We start from the raw sequence: 18,698 nt of genomic DNA, 5'->3' as shown, positions 1-18,698 counted from the left end.
ATGCAATGGCTTCCTACAAGGCTGTTCTATCCTTACCAGTTTTACTTTAGATGCAGTTCTTACCTATATGCATTATATTAACTAATAATTCTGATGTCAGAATGTGATGATGAGGTCCCTAGTGATATATGTTTGTTTTCCTTTTCTTCCCCACTCCCTCTCCTGTTCAGGCAGTTTATAAAACCAGTGACCACTGCCACTATGAAGGCTGGATAGAGCCTTACTACCCAGAAGCATCTCTCTCCGTCCAGCGCTTCTACTCTTGGACCAGCAGTTTTGTGAGGATTGAGCCCGTGTGGAAAGATCTGAAGTGTGGGCAGAAGAGGATGATTACTGTGCACTATGTCTTAAACACAGAAGGATACAAGAGAATCAACACTGTGAACTTCTACTATGTGGTGAGTGTGAGGCTGTGGGTTGGTTTGCTGAAAGGGCTTTACTGGGCAGCTATCTGGCAATCCATCCACAGGAATTGCAGCATTGAGTGATCTTCATGGTATTCTCGCCCCCCTTTTCCCTTCCTTTTGCTTCTGCTTTATGGCCAGCAACAATGTCACCAGCAGCAGCAGTGGGAATATTCAGCATGCCCTAAGGTTTATGTTTAAGCATTTGAGATCATCTCATTGTAGATTGTCCTGTCCATGCATAATGAATCTTATTGCCGCTTTCTCCCTCCAACTTCTGCCAACCCATACATGTCTTGATATTCTCTGCACAGGGCATGGCAAAAGGCAAGATTGTCCTTACAGGAGAAATTAAAGTTCATATCCAAGCTGGTAAGTTAAGTTGCCAATCCATTTTTTTGCATTTAAACAGGCAACCATGGTTGAATATAGCAACATAAGAAGGGCCATACCTCTCTCCAGCCATGAATGTGTCCACGACAGTAGCACTGCTACTAAGATCACTATAAAGTCATGTTTAGTCCATCAATTACTGAATTTAATATTAGTCAAATAGTGCTCTCTAAAGATTTTCCCAAAGGATGACATAGGGAATGCAAAGTGTCTGCTTTAGGGTCCTATCTGAAGATGGCCACATGTTCAAATGTACAATAAATCTGAGACCACATGGATGAAACCCAGGCCTGTCACCTCCTGGAATATTGTTCAGTTTATCATCTAAGCCCAACTTGCTCCACTGACAGGTTCAGTTACATACCTCTTGAGTTTGGCGGCTACTACAGTAAATCTTTGATATTCCTTCCTTATTGGTGCATTTATTTCTTCTAACAGGCCAAAATGGCACTTTCACCATTCCACTTGTGGTCAGTGAGAAAATGGCTCCAGCCCTTCGGTTGCTGGTGTACACCTTACACCCTGACAAGGAGCTGGTGGCAGACAGTGTTCAATTGTCAGTTGAGAAGTGTTTCAAAAACAAGGTGAGAGGCACTAAGATATAACAACTCTTACCTACAGTCAGATAAATACAAATTCTTTGTGTATATACCCACAAGAAATTTCCAATTTTGTTTCTTGTTTTCTTCCCCTTATCTCTACATTACTTCTTCTATTTATCTTTTTTCTCTTTGGCCTTATATCTTTCCTCTACCACTACCTCCTGGCCTTATTGTCAGAAGATATATCTTCTTTTAACATTAAAAACTTTTCAGGAGACCCACATAAATCCTAAATTATTCTTGCCTCACTTAAACTCCACTAGTTTTCCATTCAGTTTTTAGACTTTCTATCCTTCAATATAGTGAAAACAATTTAGACTTATCCCACTTCATCATTCAATCTAATTTTTTACACTTTTTTGTTGAAAAATGCAGTTTAGGTTTAGCAGAACTAAATACACACAGAAAAGAAAGTCAAAATAGCAGTCTAGGGTTTAGGTATTTCTTCCTCTTTCTTTTTATGGTACATTTTCATTCATCATTATAAACTCAGATTTCACCAGTAATATTTTTCTAATTTTTAGCTCCTAAAAGCTAAATTACATGAATCTGTAGAACAAGACAAACCAAGAGACATTAAATAAAATATTTCTAGTTGCCCCTCCCATTTTTTTCCTCTTATCTAAAACAAACATGAAACAGATTTTTTCTGAATAGATCCAAAATCTGTTTTATACATTTGCTAACATGGGCCACAGACCTAGGAAAAATATTATTTGTTCACTGTAGGGATTATTACATTCAGTCAAGTCATAATCAGGTTCAGTTTGGCAGCAAAAGAATAATGATAATGACAGCAAAAGAATCACACTTTGTTCTAAATCACTTGAGGTAGGCTTCGGTTAAGCTATCACAGGAATCTAAGGGTGCTTATTCCCTAAGTCCCTGTTATAACAGAGGCCTGGTCAACAGCTATAGTGGAGACCAGATGTTCTCCTCCAGGCAGAACTTGCTGTGCTTTAATAGAAAATCCTTCCACTCACACACAGTCAGAGGAGCCCCTGCAGCATGGGTTAGCCATGCCAACATCTGTTTGATGAATTTCAGGTCCACTTGGAATTCTCTGAAAAGCAGATGCAGCCAGCTTCCAATGTCAGTTTGGTCATTGAGGCTGCTGCCAACTCCTTCTGTGCTGTGAGGGCAGTGGATCAGAGTGTGCTGCTCCTGAAGCCAGAGACAGAGCTGTCCATGGAAATGGTAAGCTGCCAAATGCCTTATCTCCTTCCACTTCTTCTTCCTCCTCCATTATAGTGTCTCTCCATTTGAGATCATTAGACTGAGTTAAGAGTTTTACAGCTTCTGGCATGTGCTGGTCATAAACATCTCTAGTAGGCAATAAACAGATTTTGTTTCCTGTGGATTGTAAATCCTCTTTCATCTGGGATTTAGTTTAACCTGTGACTGGTCTCTGTCAGCACAGCCCTCCAGCATGCCCAGTACTCCCAGTTTTGTGTTGTTGGCAAACTTGTGAGGGTAGACTCTTGCTGCAACATCCAGATCATCAAGGAAGATACTGAGCAAGATTAGACCCAGTACTGGAGTACCCTGGTACATCACTGGTTACTGGCCTCCAGCTAGACTTTGTGCCACTGATCACTGCTCTCTAATCCCAGCCATTCCTAGTCCAGGAAACAGAACACAGTTTCAAACAGGCTGTCATCTCAGTTTTGGCAATTTGTAGTATTTGATTGTGTAAGTAAGGCTGATGTTTACACACACACAGTTCCTGTTTCCTTACCCCTCACAGGTATACAGCCTGCATCCCCTACAAGACTTTCAAGGCTACGTGTTCCATGGGTTCAATCTAGAAGAAGACTCCCAAGAGCCCTGTGTCTCATCTGACCACATCTTTCACAAAGGCTTGTATTACACACCTGTAATGTCTGGATTAGGCCCAGATGTGTATCAATTCATCAGGGTAAATGTCCTGTACATTACTTAAATATGCTTTAGTGAGTTTCTGCTTATGTACTGTTAGATACTGCAAACAACCCTATCAGTAAAACTCATACATGACAAACTCTCCTTTTAGACTGCTATTTTCAATTGATTCTGGTGCCTACTGTGATCTTCCAGCACACACAAAGCTCCCAAAAGTCTCTGCATACATGTTTCTGGGCACCTCTGTGTTGGAAACACAGTAATGGGAAAGAGGAAAGAATGGAACAAATGTCAGCTACAGTGTGATTATGGCTAATGCTGAAATGCATTTTTTGCAGGATATGGGAATTAAACTTTTTACCAACTCGAAAGTTCGACAACCGGTTGTATGCACTGGTGAGACTGTAAGACGTCAACCATATGTAATGAATGCAGGGCACGTGGCTTCTGCACACCATGTCAAATCATCAGGTAATACAGAGGACAGAAAAGAGATTTTTACCTTTCTCCTTAAAGGAAGAGGCATTCTTGTTATATGGACATGCACAGTACTCATTAACCACTTTAGTTTTAATATTAAATATTGGTCTGGCACCATTGGCTAATGGCCAATGTCCAAAAGAGTCCTTCAGGTCTACATTTCTGATTCATATCCAGTTTCATGCTGGGAACTGTTGGCAATTGGCAGTGCCACACAAAACTCACAGTGTTGACATTGATTTCCATCTGACCAGAGCTAGTTGGAAAAGACTATGCGACAGTGTGAACAATAATCAGAGCTAAGAGCCAAGTGATCTGAGTTCTAGCCCTAGGTTTCATGCTCATGAGAGGCCAAAGCAATGTTTTCTTTTTCCTTTGACACTAGGTCAAAGGAAAAAGGTATAAAGGAAAAATATATCCCTAACTGAGGGATATATTAGTAACTTTTTATACTTGTGTGGCATATGTGTATATATGAATATTATATATTCTCAGTTAGAAGTTAACAGTAAAACACTTATTGTCCTTCACACTGGCCCATCACATTCAAATCTGTCCTTTCTGGGCATCTCCATTATATGGACCAAGCTTTATTAAATTCTCATTATCTCTTACCAGCTGAAGCTGATAGGGAGGAACGAGAGAGGACACTCGTCTTTGAGACTATTCGAGAATTCTTTCCTGAAGCTTGGATTTGGGATATAATTCCAATTAAGTGAGTACTGCTTCTTTCATATCTTTACCTTGCTTTAGGAATTACTAAATATGTTCTCTGATGTCCTGTAAGGTGGCAATTCCTTGCCAACTCTTCTTCCTTTTTGGCCCAGAAGACCTAGTTTTCAGTCATCAGCTTCCCATCTGCCCTTCTCTTTTCCATGATCAAATTACCAAAAATGCGCCTAAAGACACCTGTTGCCACAACGTGTATACCAAGAATCATACTCCCTTCCTCAAGAAGGACACCTCTATTTAAAATAGGCATTTGAAGAACAAGAATTCTTAGTTGTCTTTTCAAACTCGATGATATGATGGGCAGAGGAACATTTAAATGGTTAAAGTTATCTCAAATTTTAGTGATAAATTCAGGGATTGTAACGTGGGATTTCTGCAGATAGAATAGGGGTAGTTCTCATTCTCAAAACTTGTTGCATCTACTGAGAAGCAAATTTTCTGAAATACACCCTTTCTAAAGCTTTTATCTTTTCTCCATTCCCATCAGCTCTACTGGAAAAGCCAGCATCTCATACACCGTCCCTGACACCATCACCAAATGGAAAGCCAGTGCTTTCTGTGTGGAAGAGTTGTCTGGATTTGGCATATCTGTGCCTGCCACCCTGACAGCCTTGCAGCCTTATTTTGTTGACTTGACCTTGCCATACTCTATCATACGAGGAGAAGATTTCCTGCTTAGAGCCACTGTCTTCAACTACCTTGACCAGTGCATCAAGGTGTGTACTTCTGCCCACATTCTTAGACCTTATCCCATCTCCAAAGAAGCTGCAACAAAGGGATTGGTGCAGGTGGTTGGATCTGCTCTTGACTGAGGTACAGCTCATTCTAGCTGATAACGGATTATCCTGACTGGATTTGTCCTCTGAAAACAGTATGGAGCAAAAGGAGATCATGTGAACTGTGACTAGGGCAGATACGTAAAGCAACTATATCAAGATCCTTAGAGAAAGAAGCAAGTGCTTTGCAAAGTATCATTCACCACCCACAGATATGCAAGCTATCAATGGCTTCACTGAGGCCTTTTCCTTAAGAATCAGGTGTGCATAGGATGCTTAACATCCCAGTAAGACTGTTGAGAGAAGCAAGAGGGAAAACTGTTCAGGTTACATCTGATGGATGATTAATCAAACATCATCATCCGAGACCTTAAATCTGCCCTACACTTAACTCTAGATGTAAGCAGAGTCTCATCACCTCTAACAATAAAGCACCATTTGCAATATGGTGAAAAGCCTTCATTCCATTACAATGCTCTCTGTGTTCTCAGATTAATGTTTTACTGTCGGATTCCCTTGATTATCAAGCCAAACTCATCTCCCCAGAGGATGATGGATGTGTATGTGCCAAGCAAAGAAAGACCTATATCTGGAATATTTTCCCCAAAGTAATTGGTAAGTGCTTTGAATCTACTTGGTTTTCTGTTCCAAGATACTAATTTATATCTCACCTGAAAAAACTTAATCCTTTTCCAACCCAGACAGCTTGGTCTACCACTGTTCTTTCCAGTTCTCTGGGTTAAAGAGCTTCTCCACAGCTTCCGCGTGTTTATCATTGCCATTTTTAGAGATCAGTTCTCTTCCCATATGTCTCACGTACAGTGACTGACCATTCATTATATTGAACTACTTCATCTTATTCATCAGATGAAATTTCTTACTTTGTCAATCACTCTGCATGGTAAAGGTCCTTTTTTTCCTTTTTTTTTTTTTTTTTTTCTTTGCTGCTATTTAAGGTAATGTAGTGTTCAGCATTACTGCAGAGGCCAAGGATGATGAAGCTTGTGGATACAAAGCTCCCAGGAACATCAGTATTGAGTACAGGGACACCCAGATCAGAACACTGCTGGTTGAGGTACTGCTGGCGGCTCTGTTTGTCCTGCATTCCTTTTCATGAGGAAACTAAAACACAGTGGAAGTACCAAAAGCAAGCAGGTTTTTCAGGTTCCCTAAAGAACTCCTGGTATGGCTCCACCTTCATTTGGCTGGGACATGATCTGGCTGTTCAATCTAAGACCAAGTCCACTCCCATCTGATGTCCTCTTCCATGAGGATCAGTGGGTGTTGACATGTCTTCCTCGTGCAGAGGAGAAACTGGAAATGAGGGGTTCCATCTGATGCAATCTCCCTTTTAGGAGCAACCACATCATACATGAACTTATAAACTGTTGTTTCAGTCCACCTGTTATGTGATGTAGGAGGTTGGGGAAGGTGGTGGCTTTTTTGTCACTGAATTTCTTCTGCATGCTTTTGTCTCATCCACTGCATGTGTCTCTTCTTTCCCTCTCCTTGCAGCCTGAAGGAATCAGAAGGGAAAAGACTCAAAACTCCTTAATTTGTACAGAAGGTAAGGGTCCACTGTCTTGAGAAGAACTGAAAGGAAGTTTGGAATCTGCACTCTTTCCCGCCGTGTTTGTTTATGTTTTCCCTTCCCTTTTTCCCAGAGTTGTCCATATGACAGCTAAGTATTAGTGTAACAGTTCAGTTCCCTGCTACCAAATTCCTGTGTGGTATGGTGCATATCACTGAGGCAGCATCTGTGCCTTGCTCAGTTATGCTCAGATGCTGTAGGAAGGCTGCTATGAAGCTCTCAAAGGGAGATGACCTTTCTGTGCAATGTTGAGTTCTGTCCTCTATTCCATGGATTCCTGTACCTTACAGCTTTTCACCTCTGGTGGAAATGAGAGAGAGAATGTAATGTTCCTTTCCACACCATCTCAGTGCTGACAGCAAAAAGCTCCTAAAAGAGGCAAAAAATCTGTTCTGACCTTCACCAACCAGCTCTACCAATTGCTCCATGGAGGGCATCCCCAAGGTCACAGATACTACAACCTGTGAGCACCAGCCTTACCCTGTTTACTGTTTTCTATTGAGGAATGACAGTGACTACACCACTTGATCTTTACAAAAATTGTTTTTCACGATTTTGATTTTGCTCTGTCCCCTTCCCTCTTTGAGTTCTTGGTGAATGCTGTGAGTTTCACTTTGTTGCTGTCATTTGTGTGCAGTTTTGTACTGTGCAATTTGTACCAGGAGCATTTCACTGTTATAATTAGTATTCCTATACAAATAACAAATATTTTTCTCCACAGATGATGTAGTTATTCAAGATATATCTCTAGAGCTACCTACAAATGTTTTGGAAGTATCAGCCAGAGCCTCCTTTTCTGTTCTTGGTAAATATATAATTAATAAAACATAAAACAAAAAGAAAATACAGAAAATGTAACATGAAAGCTCTTTCAGGATTCAAAATGTGAATTTTCAGTCCTAGTGTGGGAAACTTTTGAGAAAAAAGACTGATTCTCATCTTGTCCAGCAATGCTTTGCATCAGCAAAATGGAGTTTAAATATCAGTTGCATCACTCGTCACTATTCTGTTTAAATTTAGCTCATTTGAAAGTCTTTCTCTGAAGCAGCAGCACAGTTCTAACTTATGACCTCAGCCAGATTCATGCCAGTATGGCATTTTTCTACATACCCACCTACAGATCAAAAGTGCCAGTGGAATCTATTCAGTCTTTTGAGGACATGGATTTGGTTATATTACTCACTAGCCATAAAATCCTTGCTTGGAGATGTTGGTGACTTTTAGAAGCTCTTTCCAGAAGTCCCTTGCTGTGTCTGTGCTACCTGTCCTAGAAATAACAACTAAAGGTGGTCTGTGTTACATCTGCATTATCAACATCCCTTTTCAGCATTATCTGTCAATTTTGCAATAAAGGTTTGCAGTAAATAGCTCTGGCTATTCCCTTCCATCCTCTGGAAACAGAAATTTCCAGAGTGTTTCTGGTAAGAGAGATTTAGATTATGTAAGTAGAGGCAGGAAAAGGATTCTTTGTTGGCTACAAAGCAGAACAAAGTTCTGTTTGGAAGGCTCCCAAACCCTGCTAGGCTTTTATGACTCTGCCTGTGGAATGGAAATTAGTGTTAATTTCAGTGGCCACAAATTGTGCTGATCCCCCCCTCTCGTCTCCTCTTCCCCAGGTGACATCATGGGCACTGCCATGCAGAACCTGCACCAGCTCCTCCAGATGCCCTTTGGCTGTGGGGAGCAGAACATGGCCCTCTTTGCACCCAACATCTACGTCCTGGACTATCTGAACAAGACAGGGCAGTTGAGTGAGGAGATCAAATCCAAGGCCACTGGATACTTAGTGAGCGGTGAGAGCTTTGTGGTTCCCTTACAACATGTGCTGAAATTCCTGTTGAGGGCCAGTGAACAGAAGCAGCAGCAGCAGCATGTCTACCCTGGAAGATGACATCACAGTTGTAGTACAGCCTCAGGTTTTAGCTTTTATATTTTTCAGATTCTGTACTGCTTTAGTTTGTAGTTCTGAGCTTCATATTAGGAGATAGAAGCTCTTTTCACAGAGTAGGTAGAAAAAAAAATTATTTTTCTAGCTGGGGACTAAGGACAAATTATTTAAATCTCAGGCCCAATAGCATAAGAAATGGCAGAATGAATAGAGAAAAACAAGAAGGATGAGGCTTCATAATCTAAAGCTATAATTAGACAATTAACTCTAATATGCTAATAGACTAGAATTTATAAAAGTGAGACTCTTTGTCACTGGTCATCCATTTTTTGTGACTATTTTAGGTTCGTTTTGGATGTAGCCCTGGCTGGGCTCTTGTACTTCCCAAGGTGTGTCCACTGAGGCCTTCTAATAAATACCTATTTCATTCTTTAACTCTGTCTAATCTCTGTTTTAGGTCAGCCTTCACAAGGCAACACAGCAACCCAAGGATTTGCCCTGAACAAGACATTTTTACTTTCCTTTATCTTCTTATCTTATGCCTTTTTGCTGAAATTCAAATGCCATGTTTCCTTTGAGGTTTTGTCTTTCAGCCCCTTCTCTTTTCCCACTTAGGCACAGCATGTATCCTGATCCTGTATGTTTATTTGGAGCATAGAGCTGGTAGAGCTCTGCCTGTTCTCTCAGTGTTTCTGCAAGACATTTTCCATACTTCCATTCATAGGATCCCTCAGAGCTCCCCTCCTGCTTGTTAGATATACGTTGCCTTTCCATTCTTTCCCAGACATATATGTCAGCAAACAAAATAGGGTTTTGCTTTTACATCCAAGAACACTTCCTTTTCCATGTTCTTGCAGGCTACCAGAAACAGCTGTCATACAAACGTCCTGATGGGTCCTACAGCATCTTTGGCACCAGAGACAGAGAAGGGAACACCTGGTGAGTGACTGGGAGCAGATTTGGTTCAGAGATGAATTGACATTCAATTATTATGGTGCAAGTAAGAGGCAGCTTTACTGGCTGAATCGGATGTACTGAGCTGTCAAGGACTGGGGGTTGGGAAGTACTAAAAGAAATATCTCTCCATCCTCTGCTAGTCCAGGTGCATGAAAAGAAGTTGATCCCTAAAGACCCAGCTGACTTTCTGATTCATAGTCCTGATGTCTCCAATGAAAGCCATTGCACTGTGGTGCTCTGTAGACAGGACCAGCCACAGAGTGTTCTGGACATCCTCCCCGGTCCCATCTAGCTTCTCTCCCTTTAACTGTTCTCTCTCTGAGGAGCACACAAAGAGAAAGCCAGCCACCAACATGCTGGCTGTAACTCTTCATGCTGTTCAGCAGCACAAATGGGAGGGCTGATTTCTTCTGTGTCTTCCAGTGCTCATCTCAGTTTCATCTTTCCCTTGCAGGCTCACTGCCTTTGTGTACAGATCATTTGCACAAGCTGGCCGCTTCATCTACATTGATGACCGTGTCCAGTCTCAAACCCTGATGTGGCTGTCAAGCAAACAGAAGCTAGATGGCTGTTTCCGGAGTGCTGGGACACTCTTCAACAATGCCTTGAAGGTAGCAGAGAATTACTACTTGGTCAAATTTATACTTTTTCATTATGAGCATGTTCTCCTATTAGTGCCAAAAACTATATTTCACTCCAAATGACTGCCTTCTTCCAAGGACTAATTCTCCACATCTTATAATGAGTATTTTCGGCTCAGTCAGCTTTCATACACCTACTTTACATGTTATGTGCACCTGAGATAGGGCTACAGGACTGAAGCTTGAAGGAGTGATGTTGTTGGATTTAATAACAAAGGGTTTATCTGGATTTGTGAGCTATTCAAGAGCTATGCAAATGCTCTCTTTCCCTTTGGGCTGCCTCCAGAGGTGTCCGTACTCTCTCAGCTGGGACATGGCAATTGATATTTAAAGGCTCTCATCTGTGGCAATTACAGATTGTTCCTCTCTCCATGTTGTTTTCAGGGAGGAGTAGATGACGAGCTGTCGCTTTCTGCCTACACCACCATCGCCATGCTGGAAGCTGGGCACTCCAGTTTGGTAAGGAGATTTACCTGATATTCATATGGAACTGGTCCCCAGTTGTTGTCTTGGGTCCAGCATCTGCTAAATTGTCTATGTTGTAAAGAGAGAGAAAAAGAGGGAGAGAGCTCCCAGAGTAGGTGTTCTGTATCCACACCTCTATCTCCATCTCTACACCTCTTAAACCAACAGTTTTTGAGTAGAAACTGTACAAACCTCAGTGGGATTAGGTCTTCTATTTGCAAGACACAAAATACCTTTATTTTATAAATAAAAATACCTTTAACTAAAACACCCTTTAGTTTCCAACAAAAAGACTTGACAGGTAGAAACCTACACATGACAGGTAGTAACCCACACACTATGGCTTAGCCTCAAAGACAGCCTAGTCAAGCAAATAAATTGTTGCAGGTGAATCTATATAATCTATAAATGGAACTAAAAGATAGGTTGGAAAAACAAATGTCCATCAGAGCAAAAGCTGATCTGTCCTTTTCAAAAGCTAGCAGTATGAAGGTAACCTCAGAGGAGATGTTAGACTTCAATACATGAGTTAGCCTCCACTTTTTCATATCCTTTCTGGGGACACAGAGTCAAACTGTACATTTTTTTGTGGGTGTAAACCTAGTACAACATTGCAGAATTAAAGTTACATCAAAGTCAGTGAGGATAGAAACCACTAAGTTAGATTTGTTCAAGACAACAAATATAGTCAAGACAACTCTTGACTATATAAATGCAGAGCAAATAATTATAATGGAGGTAAACAGAAGGAATTATCTGTGAAATATGTAGAACAACCTCGTCAAGAACACCACTGAAAGCTACTTGATTTATTTGATGTTTCCTGTGAAATCCCTCCTTGAAGAATTCTTTATTTTCTCTCCTGAAGTCATTATACAAGCTGAAGTCCCACTCTCATTGCTGTGATAGTGACAGGATGAGGAACAAGTTTAAAGAAAGTAAATTTTTGAGCAGGTGAAGACTACGGTCCTTAATTAAACCCATATGTTTGTTTTTTTTGTTTTTAAGTACCCTGTAATCCGAAATGCCTTTTTTTGTCTGGAGACCGCATCTGAGGAGCGTATCAGTGAAGTTTACACTCAGGCACTCATGGCTTATGCTTTCTGCTTAGCTGGCAAGGCAGAAAAATGTGAATCATTCCTTGAAGAGTTACAGAAATCAGCAAAGGAAGTTGGTGAGTTTCAGTCACTTGGGGAATTTGGGAAATGGGAAGATGGAACAGCTCTTACTGATGGTCTAACCTTGATAATATTGAGAGAGTGGGCACATGGGCCAAACCACATGAATGATGTGTGGAGTTAACCTGCAGTGCATTCAGTGATGTGCAGGGAGTCCTTTTGAGGAAGAGGCCGGGACGCAGTGAGACTCCAAGGCAGAGTACAGAGCAGTGACACCTGTAATCAATATTGGTTCCTCTCTGTTAATTCAGATGGCTCACAGCACTGGGAGCAGGAGGAGAGGTCTCCATCAGACAATTCTCCCTCATTCCTTGACCACGCCCCTTCAGCTGATGTTGAGATCACCAGTTACGTGTTGTTGGCATTGCTCTGCAAACCCAACCGGAATAAAGAGGATCTCACAAAGGCCTCAGGGATTGTGCAGTGGATCATCAGGCAGCAGAATGCCTATGGAGGTTTCTCTTCTACCCAGGTGCCAAAACTACTTTCCAATCCACATCTAGTCCTAGGAATGGGGACACTGTTTCAGGGCTCCAGCAGGGCTCTGACTACTTAGTCCTGTTTCTCTTTTCTACTTGCTGTCTCTGAGAGAAACCAAACCTTTATATTAGGAGATCAAAATACTTTTTTGTATTTAATAAGGTTAAAACCGTAAGGTTTTGTATTTAATAAGGTTAAAACCATACAAGAGTAATTTGACTAGCAATAAATACAGATATTTGTGTCAGGGGTGAGCCTAGAAAACACCAAGTCTCATCTGTCAGATAACCCATGAGTTCTGTGTAGCTCCTCAGAAAACACAGGCTTCATCACTATGAAAAACTGTAGAAGGGCACTCTGCTTCTCAGATTTTATGTTCTGAGACCCTTGTATCAGGAGAGATATTCTTCTACCCTAAAGCATACATGAGAGAATGAAATGGCTCCTTTTGTATGGGAACCCTGGAATTATTCACAAATTCAGGAAGAAGCAACTGTGATGGGTATTGCAACAGTAACTTTGATCTCCTCTGCACTGGTCACACTGTGTAGCCAATTGTCTTTTATTATTTTCTTTTTCTTCAGGACACAGTCATTGCCCTTCAAGCACTCGCTGCTTATGGTGAGGCGACCTACAACTCTGCTTCACAAAACAGAGTCAAGATCACTTCCAAAAAGCCCTTTGAGAAGGTATTTTTTGTCAACAATGAAAACAGGCTCCTGGTGCAACAGACTCCCCTTCCAGAGGTCCCTGGGAAATACAGCCTGACGGTGAATGGCAGTGGTTGTGTATTTATGCAAGTAAATGTCTGCTTTTTTCTTCATTGTGTCTCACATTTTGCATACAAGATAGCCATTGTTTTGATGATTTTCTAGCTGACTTCTCTTTATTTTTCCTAATTGTTTGATTTCCCTAAATCATTTAAACACCCTTTTTTCTATGCCACATTCTGACTCCTGGGGAGTTCTGGCATGGAAAAATGGTCCTTACTGAAACACCTGGTTTCTTTCTGGGAGGTGACTCTGGGTACAAGCACCTTCATTGTTAAAGATTAGAAGTCTTATGTGTTCATCATTGATATTAGCAAACATCTTCCACATAAAACCAAGTGCAATATTGCCAGAAAATTCATTAAGTCTGTTTTTTTGGTTTGTTGAGGTTTTTTTTGTTTGTTTGTTTTTTCTTTTTTTTTTTTTTGAATGCAAAGAAAATCTTTGGCATTCTTGAACAAAAGGGTTTTTTCCTCTTCCAGACAGCACTGAGATACAACATTTACCTTCCAGAGGGGTCCTTTGGATTTCTGCTTTCAGTACAGACATCAAATGCTTCCTGCCCACAGGATAGACCAGCAAAATTTGATATTGTCCTCATAAGCAGGTAATGTACCATCAGCAAACCAGCTGCACAGATGGCAAGACACACAGAGAGCACTGCTGTGTGTTTTCACTTCAGCTGATGAAGTCAAAACCCAGGCTGATCAATGTGCTGTTGGTATCAGCCTGTAAGACAGTGTCCCCAAAGACCACTGACAGGGCCCTCTGTTGTTCCAGTTACACAGGGAAACGCAGCAGCTCCAACATGCTCATTATTGATGTGAAGATGCTCTCTGGCTTTGTTCCTGTTCAGTCTTCCCTGGATAAGGTAAACTTAGAGGGGCAAGGTGAAATTACTCCCCACAGGGATGGAGGAGAAAACCAGAGACATGGTTAAGAAGCATTCAGCCACAGATCATGTGAGGTGTTTGCATGGCTGCACTGTTAATTACTGGGTGGAGGAAATGCCCTCCAGGGAGCTTTGGACACACAGATTCTCCTATATTTAAAGCTAGGTTTCAGCTCAAACCTGAGCAAATGGCAGCTGCAACTGGGAGCTGGCACTGCCCAGGCAGGGAAAGGGTGGGAAACCTCTCAGACTAGCTCTGAAACACAGAACACACCAGAGACAGGCAGAATCCCCCAAGTGAATTGCAGTGACTTGTGCATTTGGAAAGAGCTCATACCCCCAACTAAGTCAAGTGGTACGTTTCTGTCCATCCTTTCAATCTATTCAACAATATTTGGACTCTAAAAGTCAACTACCAGCCCTTGAAACTTGACTAGGAGAAGAATGAATACCACAGACATGCAGCAGTAGGGTCTGAGGCTGCACTTGTTTTGTAATGTTTTACAAATATATTTATCTCCGTTTTCTTGTTTCAAAGCTCATTGACAGTCAAACAGTGATGCAAGTGGAAAGCAAGAAAAATCACGTCCTCCTTTATCTGCAAAATGTAAGTTCTGATCACTGTCTATTTGATTTTCACCAGGATGGAATCAGCATGTAATAGGCATAACCACAATATGGATATAACCTATATGGTGCACTTATCATGTTCTCTTCCTTAACAGTTTTCTACTGTTGCCACTAAGCTGCATACTTCTCAAACTGCATGCAACTTCCCAACCTCCCAAACAGCTTCAAACTGAAGCTACCAGCAATAAAAAAAATCAAAAAAGTTCATTAAAAAAAAAATAACACATTGAAATTAAACTAAATTCTTTCTTATTTCAGTAAAAAAGCAGATAAACACCAGAAAAGTGGTTCTCTTGTGTGTATGTCTCTTTGGTAGGCTTCTTATAAACCTCAGTCATTCCAACAGGACAGGAAACACTGCTTTCATTCTCCTCTTTCCAACAGGACAGGAAACACTGCTTTCATTCTCCTCTGGAAAGATTTTCTTTGCTTCTCTTACACTGGATCATTGCAAAATTTTACTTGTAATCTAATCCCTGAATCAGAATTTACTTAGTAAATAATTCCTCAGGGCACTGTAGAACTAACAGAAGCCAATACCCCAGTGATGGACACTAAATTGATTTACAGTTTCTTGGTGGCACATAATGTCCATGTCTGAAATGGCAGGGATTGGAATACCAGACTTTATCATCCTGACCATTGGGAGATCCTGGAAAATTAAACTCAGTCCCTTTGGACAATTTTTCCACCTCTGGCAATAGGATATGCAATAATTACAGGATCAGATGATTACAGAACAGAAAATCTATTAACTTTCCAGTTCAGTTTCACTTTGGACGTTCCAAACATGTTTGGATAATGGCTGTCCTATATCTGTAGTGGGATTTGGAATATGCAGCCTGTCAGTTGCAACCTTTGTCTGCTCTAGATGGTGCTGTACAAATAAAAAGACTGATGTGATCTCTGACCTTCCATTCCAGATCTCACAGAAGAAAAGGAAAGAAATCACTTTCTCGGTTGAGCAGGACTTTGTAGTGACCCACCCCAAGCCAGCACCTGTGCAGATCTATGACTACTATGAAACAGGTTTGTTTTTGATTTTAACCAGTGTGAAGTGCGGGAGAGGGACAGGGACAGCAGAAATAGTGTGCCTTAAGGGAGACCCAGAACCAGCCCTGCTGCTGACAGCACTCATCTGGACTCCATAGGCACCTGAATTTAGGGCCAGGGGAGAGACTCATTTCACTTTATTGACCTTGGCCTCATGCCCAAGGTGATCAATGGCCATGACTAGAAAAGTAGGAACTTACAAGCACCAGAATAAAGGATATTTCAAGGACCTCCAGTTTAAGCATGCATAAGTTATATCCACCTCTGGGGAAAGGCACAACAAGTGTTCTCCAGGGTAACCAGAACCTTTCTCTTCTCCTTCTCCAGAAGAGTATGCTGTTGCTCAATACACATCACCTTGCAAATAGGCTGTTGCAGAAAAGGACTAAGGATTCGAAAAGGTAAGTGAAAGCCAGAAAATAACCAAATAGGCAGATAAGAAAGTGAACTATAAAGCAGCAAAAGCAGTAGAACAGTAACCATTCTCAAAGAAATGAAGTCTCCATGAGGCTTCTCAGAGAGCAGACAGAGACAGTGTCCAGATCCTATCCTATGACACCAGTGGAATCCAAGTGGGGACCACATTGCTGTTCATGGGAAGAGTTTAGCATTTAGAATGAAAGCTAAAGTGCAGAATAATGGAAAGACTGGGAAATACCCTCAAATTTTCCTCAAAAGCACAGCTACGTACCAAAGAACAATTTACGTATGGCCATCCTCGAAAGTCTTCCCTATGGAGCCTATGCTTCCCAAACCCAAGCAAGATTTTCCACATGGACTAAGAGAAACTTTCTCTGGGGAAGTAAATACATTATCTGAGGAGAACATGAGGTGACATGAATCATGGAGGCAGTGCATTAACTAGTCAGAGGTGTGATGCTGCCTGGCTATAGAGGAGGTCAGGTCTGCATCCTGCTCAGCACAGCAGTTCTGCTGGCTATTGTCTCATGAGCAGTTTCTCAGGAATCCAGGCACAGTTTGCTGCAAGACCTTGGTGCAGCTTTTGTCTATTTCACACAGAAAGAACTGACTACCCTGTATCTTGAAAAAAAATGCCTGTGTTTTGTACCCTGCAACTATTGGTTCACACTGATGTTATTTTCTTTTGGATTTTTACCTGCAGGAGCACCTTAAATGTTGAGCAAGTGGTCAAGTATCCTATTTTCTTCAGTCATGAAGTCCTGGAAAGAGCCATTGCACCTTAGGAATCACAGTGGGACTATGTGATATTAATTGAGCTAGTGTCTGATTCTGTTTCCTTTCACAGCACATCTCTCCAGCTCTGCAGCATAATCATGTATACCTTTCCACCAATAAACCTCCCTTTTACACTGGGCATTGACTTTTTCTCAGTGTCACAGAACAGGCATTTTGATGATAGTCCACATGTTATGACTGCTGGCTGGGGGAGGATGAGGAGAGGAACAAGCTTGTCCTGCCCGCAACACTTTGCCTCGTCGCTCAGCTGCAGCTGATAACCGTGGGTACTGCAGCACACATGGTGTTCATCCCCCCCACATCCAGAGATGGCCCCCACTGCTCATGGTTGATGCAGAGCCCCTCACCTTCCCCCAGGCCTGTGAGAGCGCTGCCTTTGCCCCTGTGGCATGGAGTAAGGGTTTAGGTGTGGACATCACAAAGTGACTCTGCATCGTGCTCAGCAGGGAACAGGCTGAGGAAAGGGGCAGTGGCAGTCCACACCTGGTGAGTGCCTGGACCCACATCCTCCATCTCACCCTGCCAGGCCTCCAGTCCACACGTCTGGCCAGAGTTTGTCCAAACCAGGCCACGATGGATCACGGTACCAGCCACCAGCACAGAGCCCCTCCGTTTTCCCGCACCTCTTGCCATCCCCTACTGCACCACGCTTGGAGTCGTGCTGGTTCCTGCAAACACAAACACGCGAGCACAGCGGCATGGGAGGGCTGGGGAAGCAAACACGGATGCTCTCCTCTCCCCCGGGAGCGGCAGCCCTCGCCCATCCCGCAGGGCTCCAGCGCCGCAGGTCCCGCTGCGCCGCATCCCGGAGCGGGATGGAGCCGGGCGGGCACCGGCGGCACAACGGGACCCGCCGCGGGGATTTAAGTGCAAACTGCTCAGGGACCGAGGGCTAGGATGTGTTTTGGCAGGATCCATTCCACCAGGAGATTTACTAATAGCTGCGTGCGGGCTTGCATTTTTTTTCCCCCGGTGAAAATTAATCATCAGGTCAACGCAGGGTATTCCTCTCCCCAAAAACAATATTTTTTTTTTTCGAAGTGCACTAAACAATTTGAGTTTTAGGACTCCACAGGGCTTCCCATGTGGGATATGCATGATATTGATGTTATTAAAAACCACATTCTCAAGTTCCACAGATGAGGAATTTGTGGGACATGAAATAGCTTTGGGTTCATTTCTGATCTCCATACAGAATTCTAAAATTAAAACATCACTGGCATCAGGAGAAAAAGCAGGAACAAAAGAAAGGCTGTGAATTTTGCATTCCTGACACAGGCCAGATTGTAGCAACTGATTTGATTTACATGAGCATCAGGCTGGACTAAAGCAAGAGAAATCAATGGTTACAGTAACAAGGTTGAAAAGGAGAGCAGACTGAGTGGATATGGATACAGGGTGTATCTCTTCCTGAGGAATATAAGGCCAATTAATTTAAGGCTTCAGCATCTCACATGGAACTCATAAAAATCCCCTCAGGTCTGGCCAAATATGTTATTCTGTTCTGCCGAACATAGTTTCCTGGGAAGAAACAAGTCCTGGAAAAAAATAATAAAGTGCATTTTTATCATACTTTTGAAATCTTCTCTTCCTGCTAGGCCAAACCTGACCATTAAAACATGCAGTGCTCATTTCCCTCTGCAATATTTTCCCTTTGAATGCTGAAA

The 18,698-nt window shown here is 42.1% G+C and overlaps 1 protein-coding gene across 3 annotated transcripts in view; it reads left to right on the top strand.

Annotated features, from left to right (window-relative positions):
- LOC110472330 (ovostatin) overlaps nucleotides 1–17,149 on the top strand; it is a 34,140-nt gene extending 16,991 nt beyond the window's left edge. For all 3 annotated transcript variants that reach the window (XM_085573957.1, XM_085573948.1, XM_085573963.1), the window contains 25 exons: nucleotides 171–398; nucleotides 719–776; nucleotides 1,236–1,381; nucleotides 2,447–2,596; nucleotides 3,147–3,317; nucleotides 3,619–3,751; nucleotides 4,379–4,475; nucleotides 4,980–5,208; nucleotides 5,760–5,883; nucleotides 6,225–6,343; nucleotides 6,784–6,835; nucleotides 7,581–7,664; nucleotides 8,476–8,652; nucleotides 9,605–9,686; nucleotides 10,159–10,315; nucleotides 10,730–10,804; nucleotides 11,819–11,984; nucleotides 12,240–12,460; nucleotides 13,053–13,268; nucleotides 13,721–13,845; nucleotides 14,019–14,109; nucleotides 14,669–14,737; nucleotides 15,684–15,789; nucleotides 16,141–16,214; nucleotides 16,937–17,149. In XM_085573957.1, the coding sequence (XP_085430083.1) occupies nucleotides 171–398; nucleotides 719–776; nucleotides 1,236–1,381; nucleotides 2,447–2,596; nucleotides 3,147–3,317; nucleotides 3,619–3,751; nucleotides 4,379–4,475; nucleotides 4,980–5,208; nucleotides 5,760–5,883; nucleotides 6,225–6,343; nucleotides 6,784–6,835; nucleotides 7,581–7,664; nucleotides 8,476–8,652; nucleotides 9,605–9,686; nucleotides 10,159–10,315; nucleotides 10,730–10,804; nucleotides 11,819–11,984; nucleotides 12,240–12,460; nucleotides 13,053–13,268; nucleotides 13,721–13,845; nucleotides 14,019–14,109; nucleotides 14,669–14,737; nucleotides 15,684–15,789; nucleotides 16,141–16,181 (3,117 nt within the window). In that variant the 3' untranslated portion in view covers nucleotides 16,182–16,214; nucleotides 16,937–17,149. The remainder of the gene's footprint in view (nucleotides 1–170; nucleotides 399–718; nucleotides 777–1,235; nucleotides 1,382–2,446; nucleotides 2,597–3,146; nucleotides 3,318–3,618; nucleotides 3,752–4,378; nucleotides 4,476–4,979; nucleotides 5,209–5,759; nucleotides 5,884–6,224; nucleotides 6,344–6,783; nucleotides 6,836–7,580; nucleotides 7,665–8,475; nucleotides 8,653–9,604; nucleotides 9,687–10,158; nucleotides 10,316–10,729; nucleotides 10,805–11,818; nucleotides 11,985–12,239; nucleotides 12,461–13,052; nucleotides 13,269–13,720; nucleotides 13,846–14,018; nucleotides 14,110–14,668; nucleotides 14,738–15,683; nucleotides 15,790–16,140; nucleotides 16,215–16,936) is intronic.
- The last annotated feature ends 1,549 nt before the right edge of the window (nucleotides 17,150–18,698 follow it).

The sequence above is a fragment of the Lonchura striata genome, chromosome 1 (assembly GCF_050655825.1).
Source record: "Lonchura striata isolate lonStrDom1 chromosome 1, ASM5065582v1, whole genome shotgun sequence".
Lineage (NCBI taxonomy): Eukaryota > Metazoa > Chordata > Aves > Passeriformes > Estrildidae > Lonchura > Lonchura striata.
This window is presented reverse-complemented; position numbering and strand designations above follow the sequence as displayed.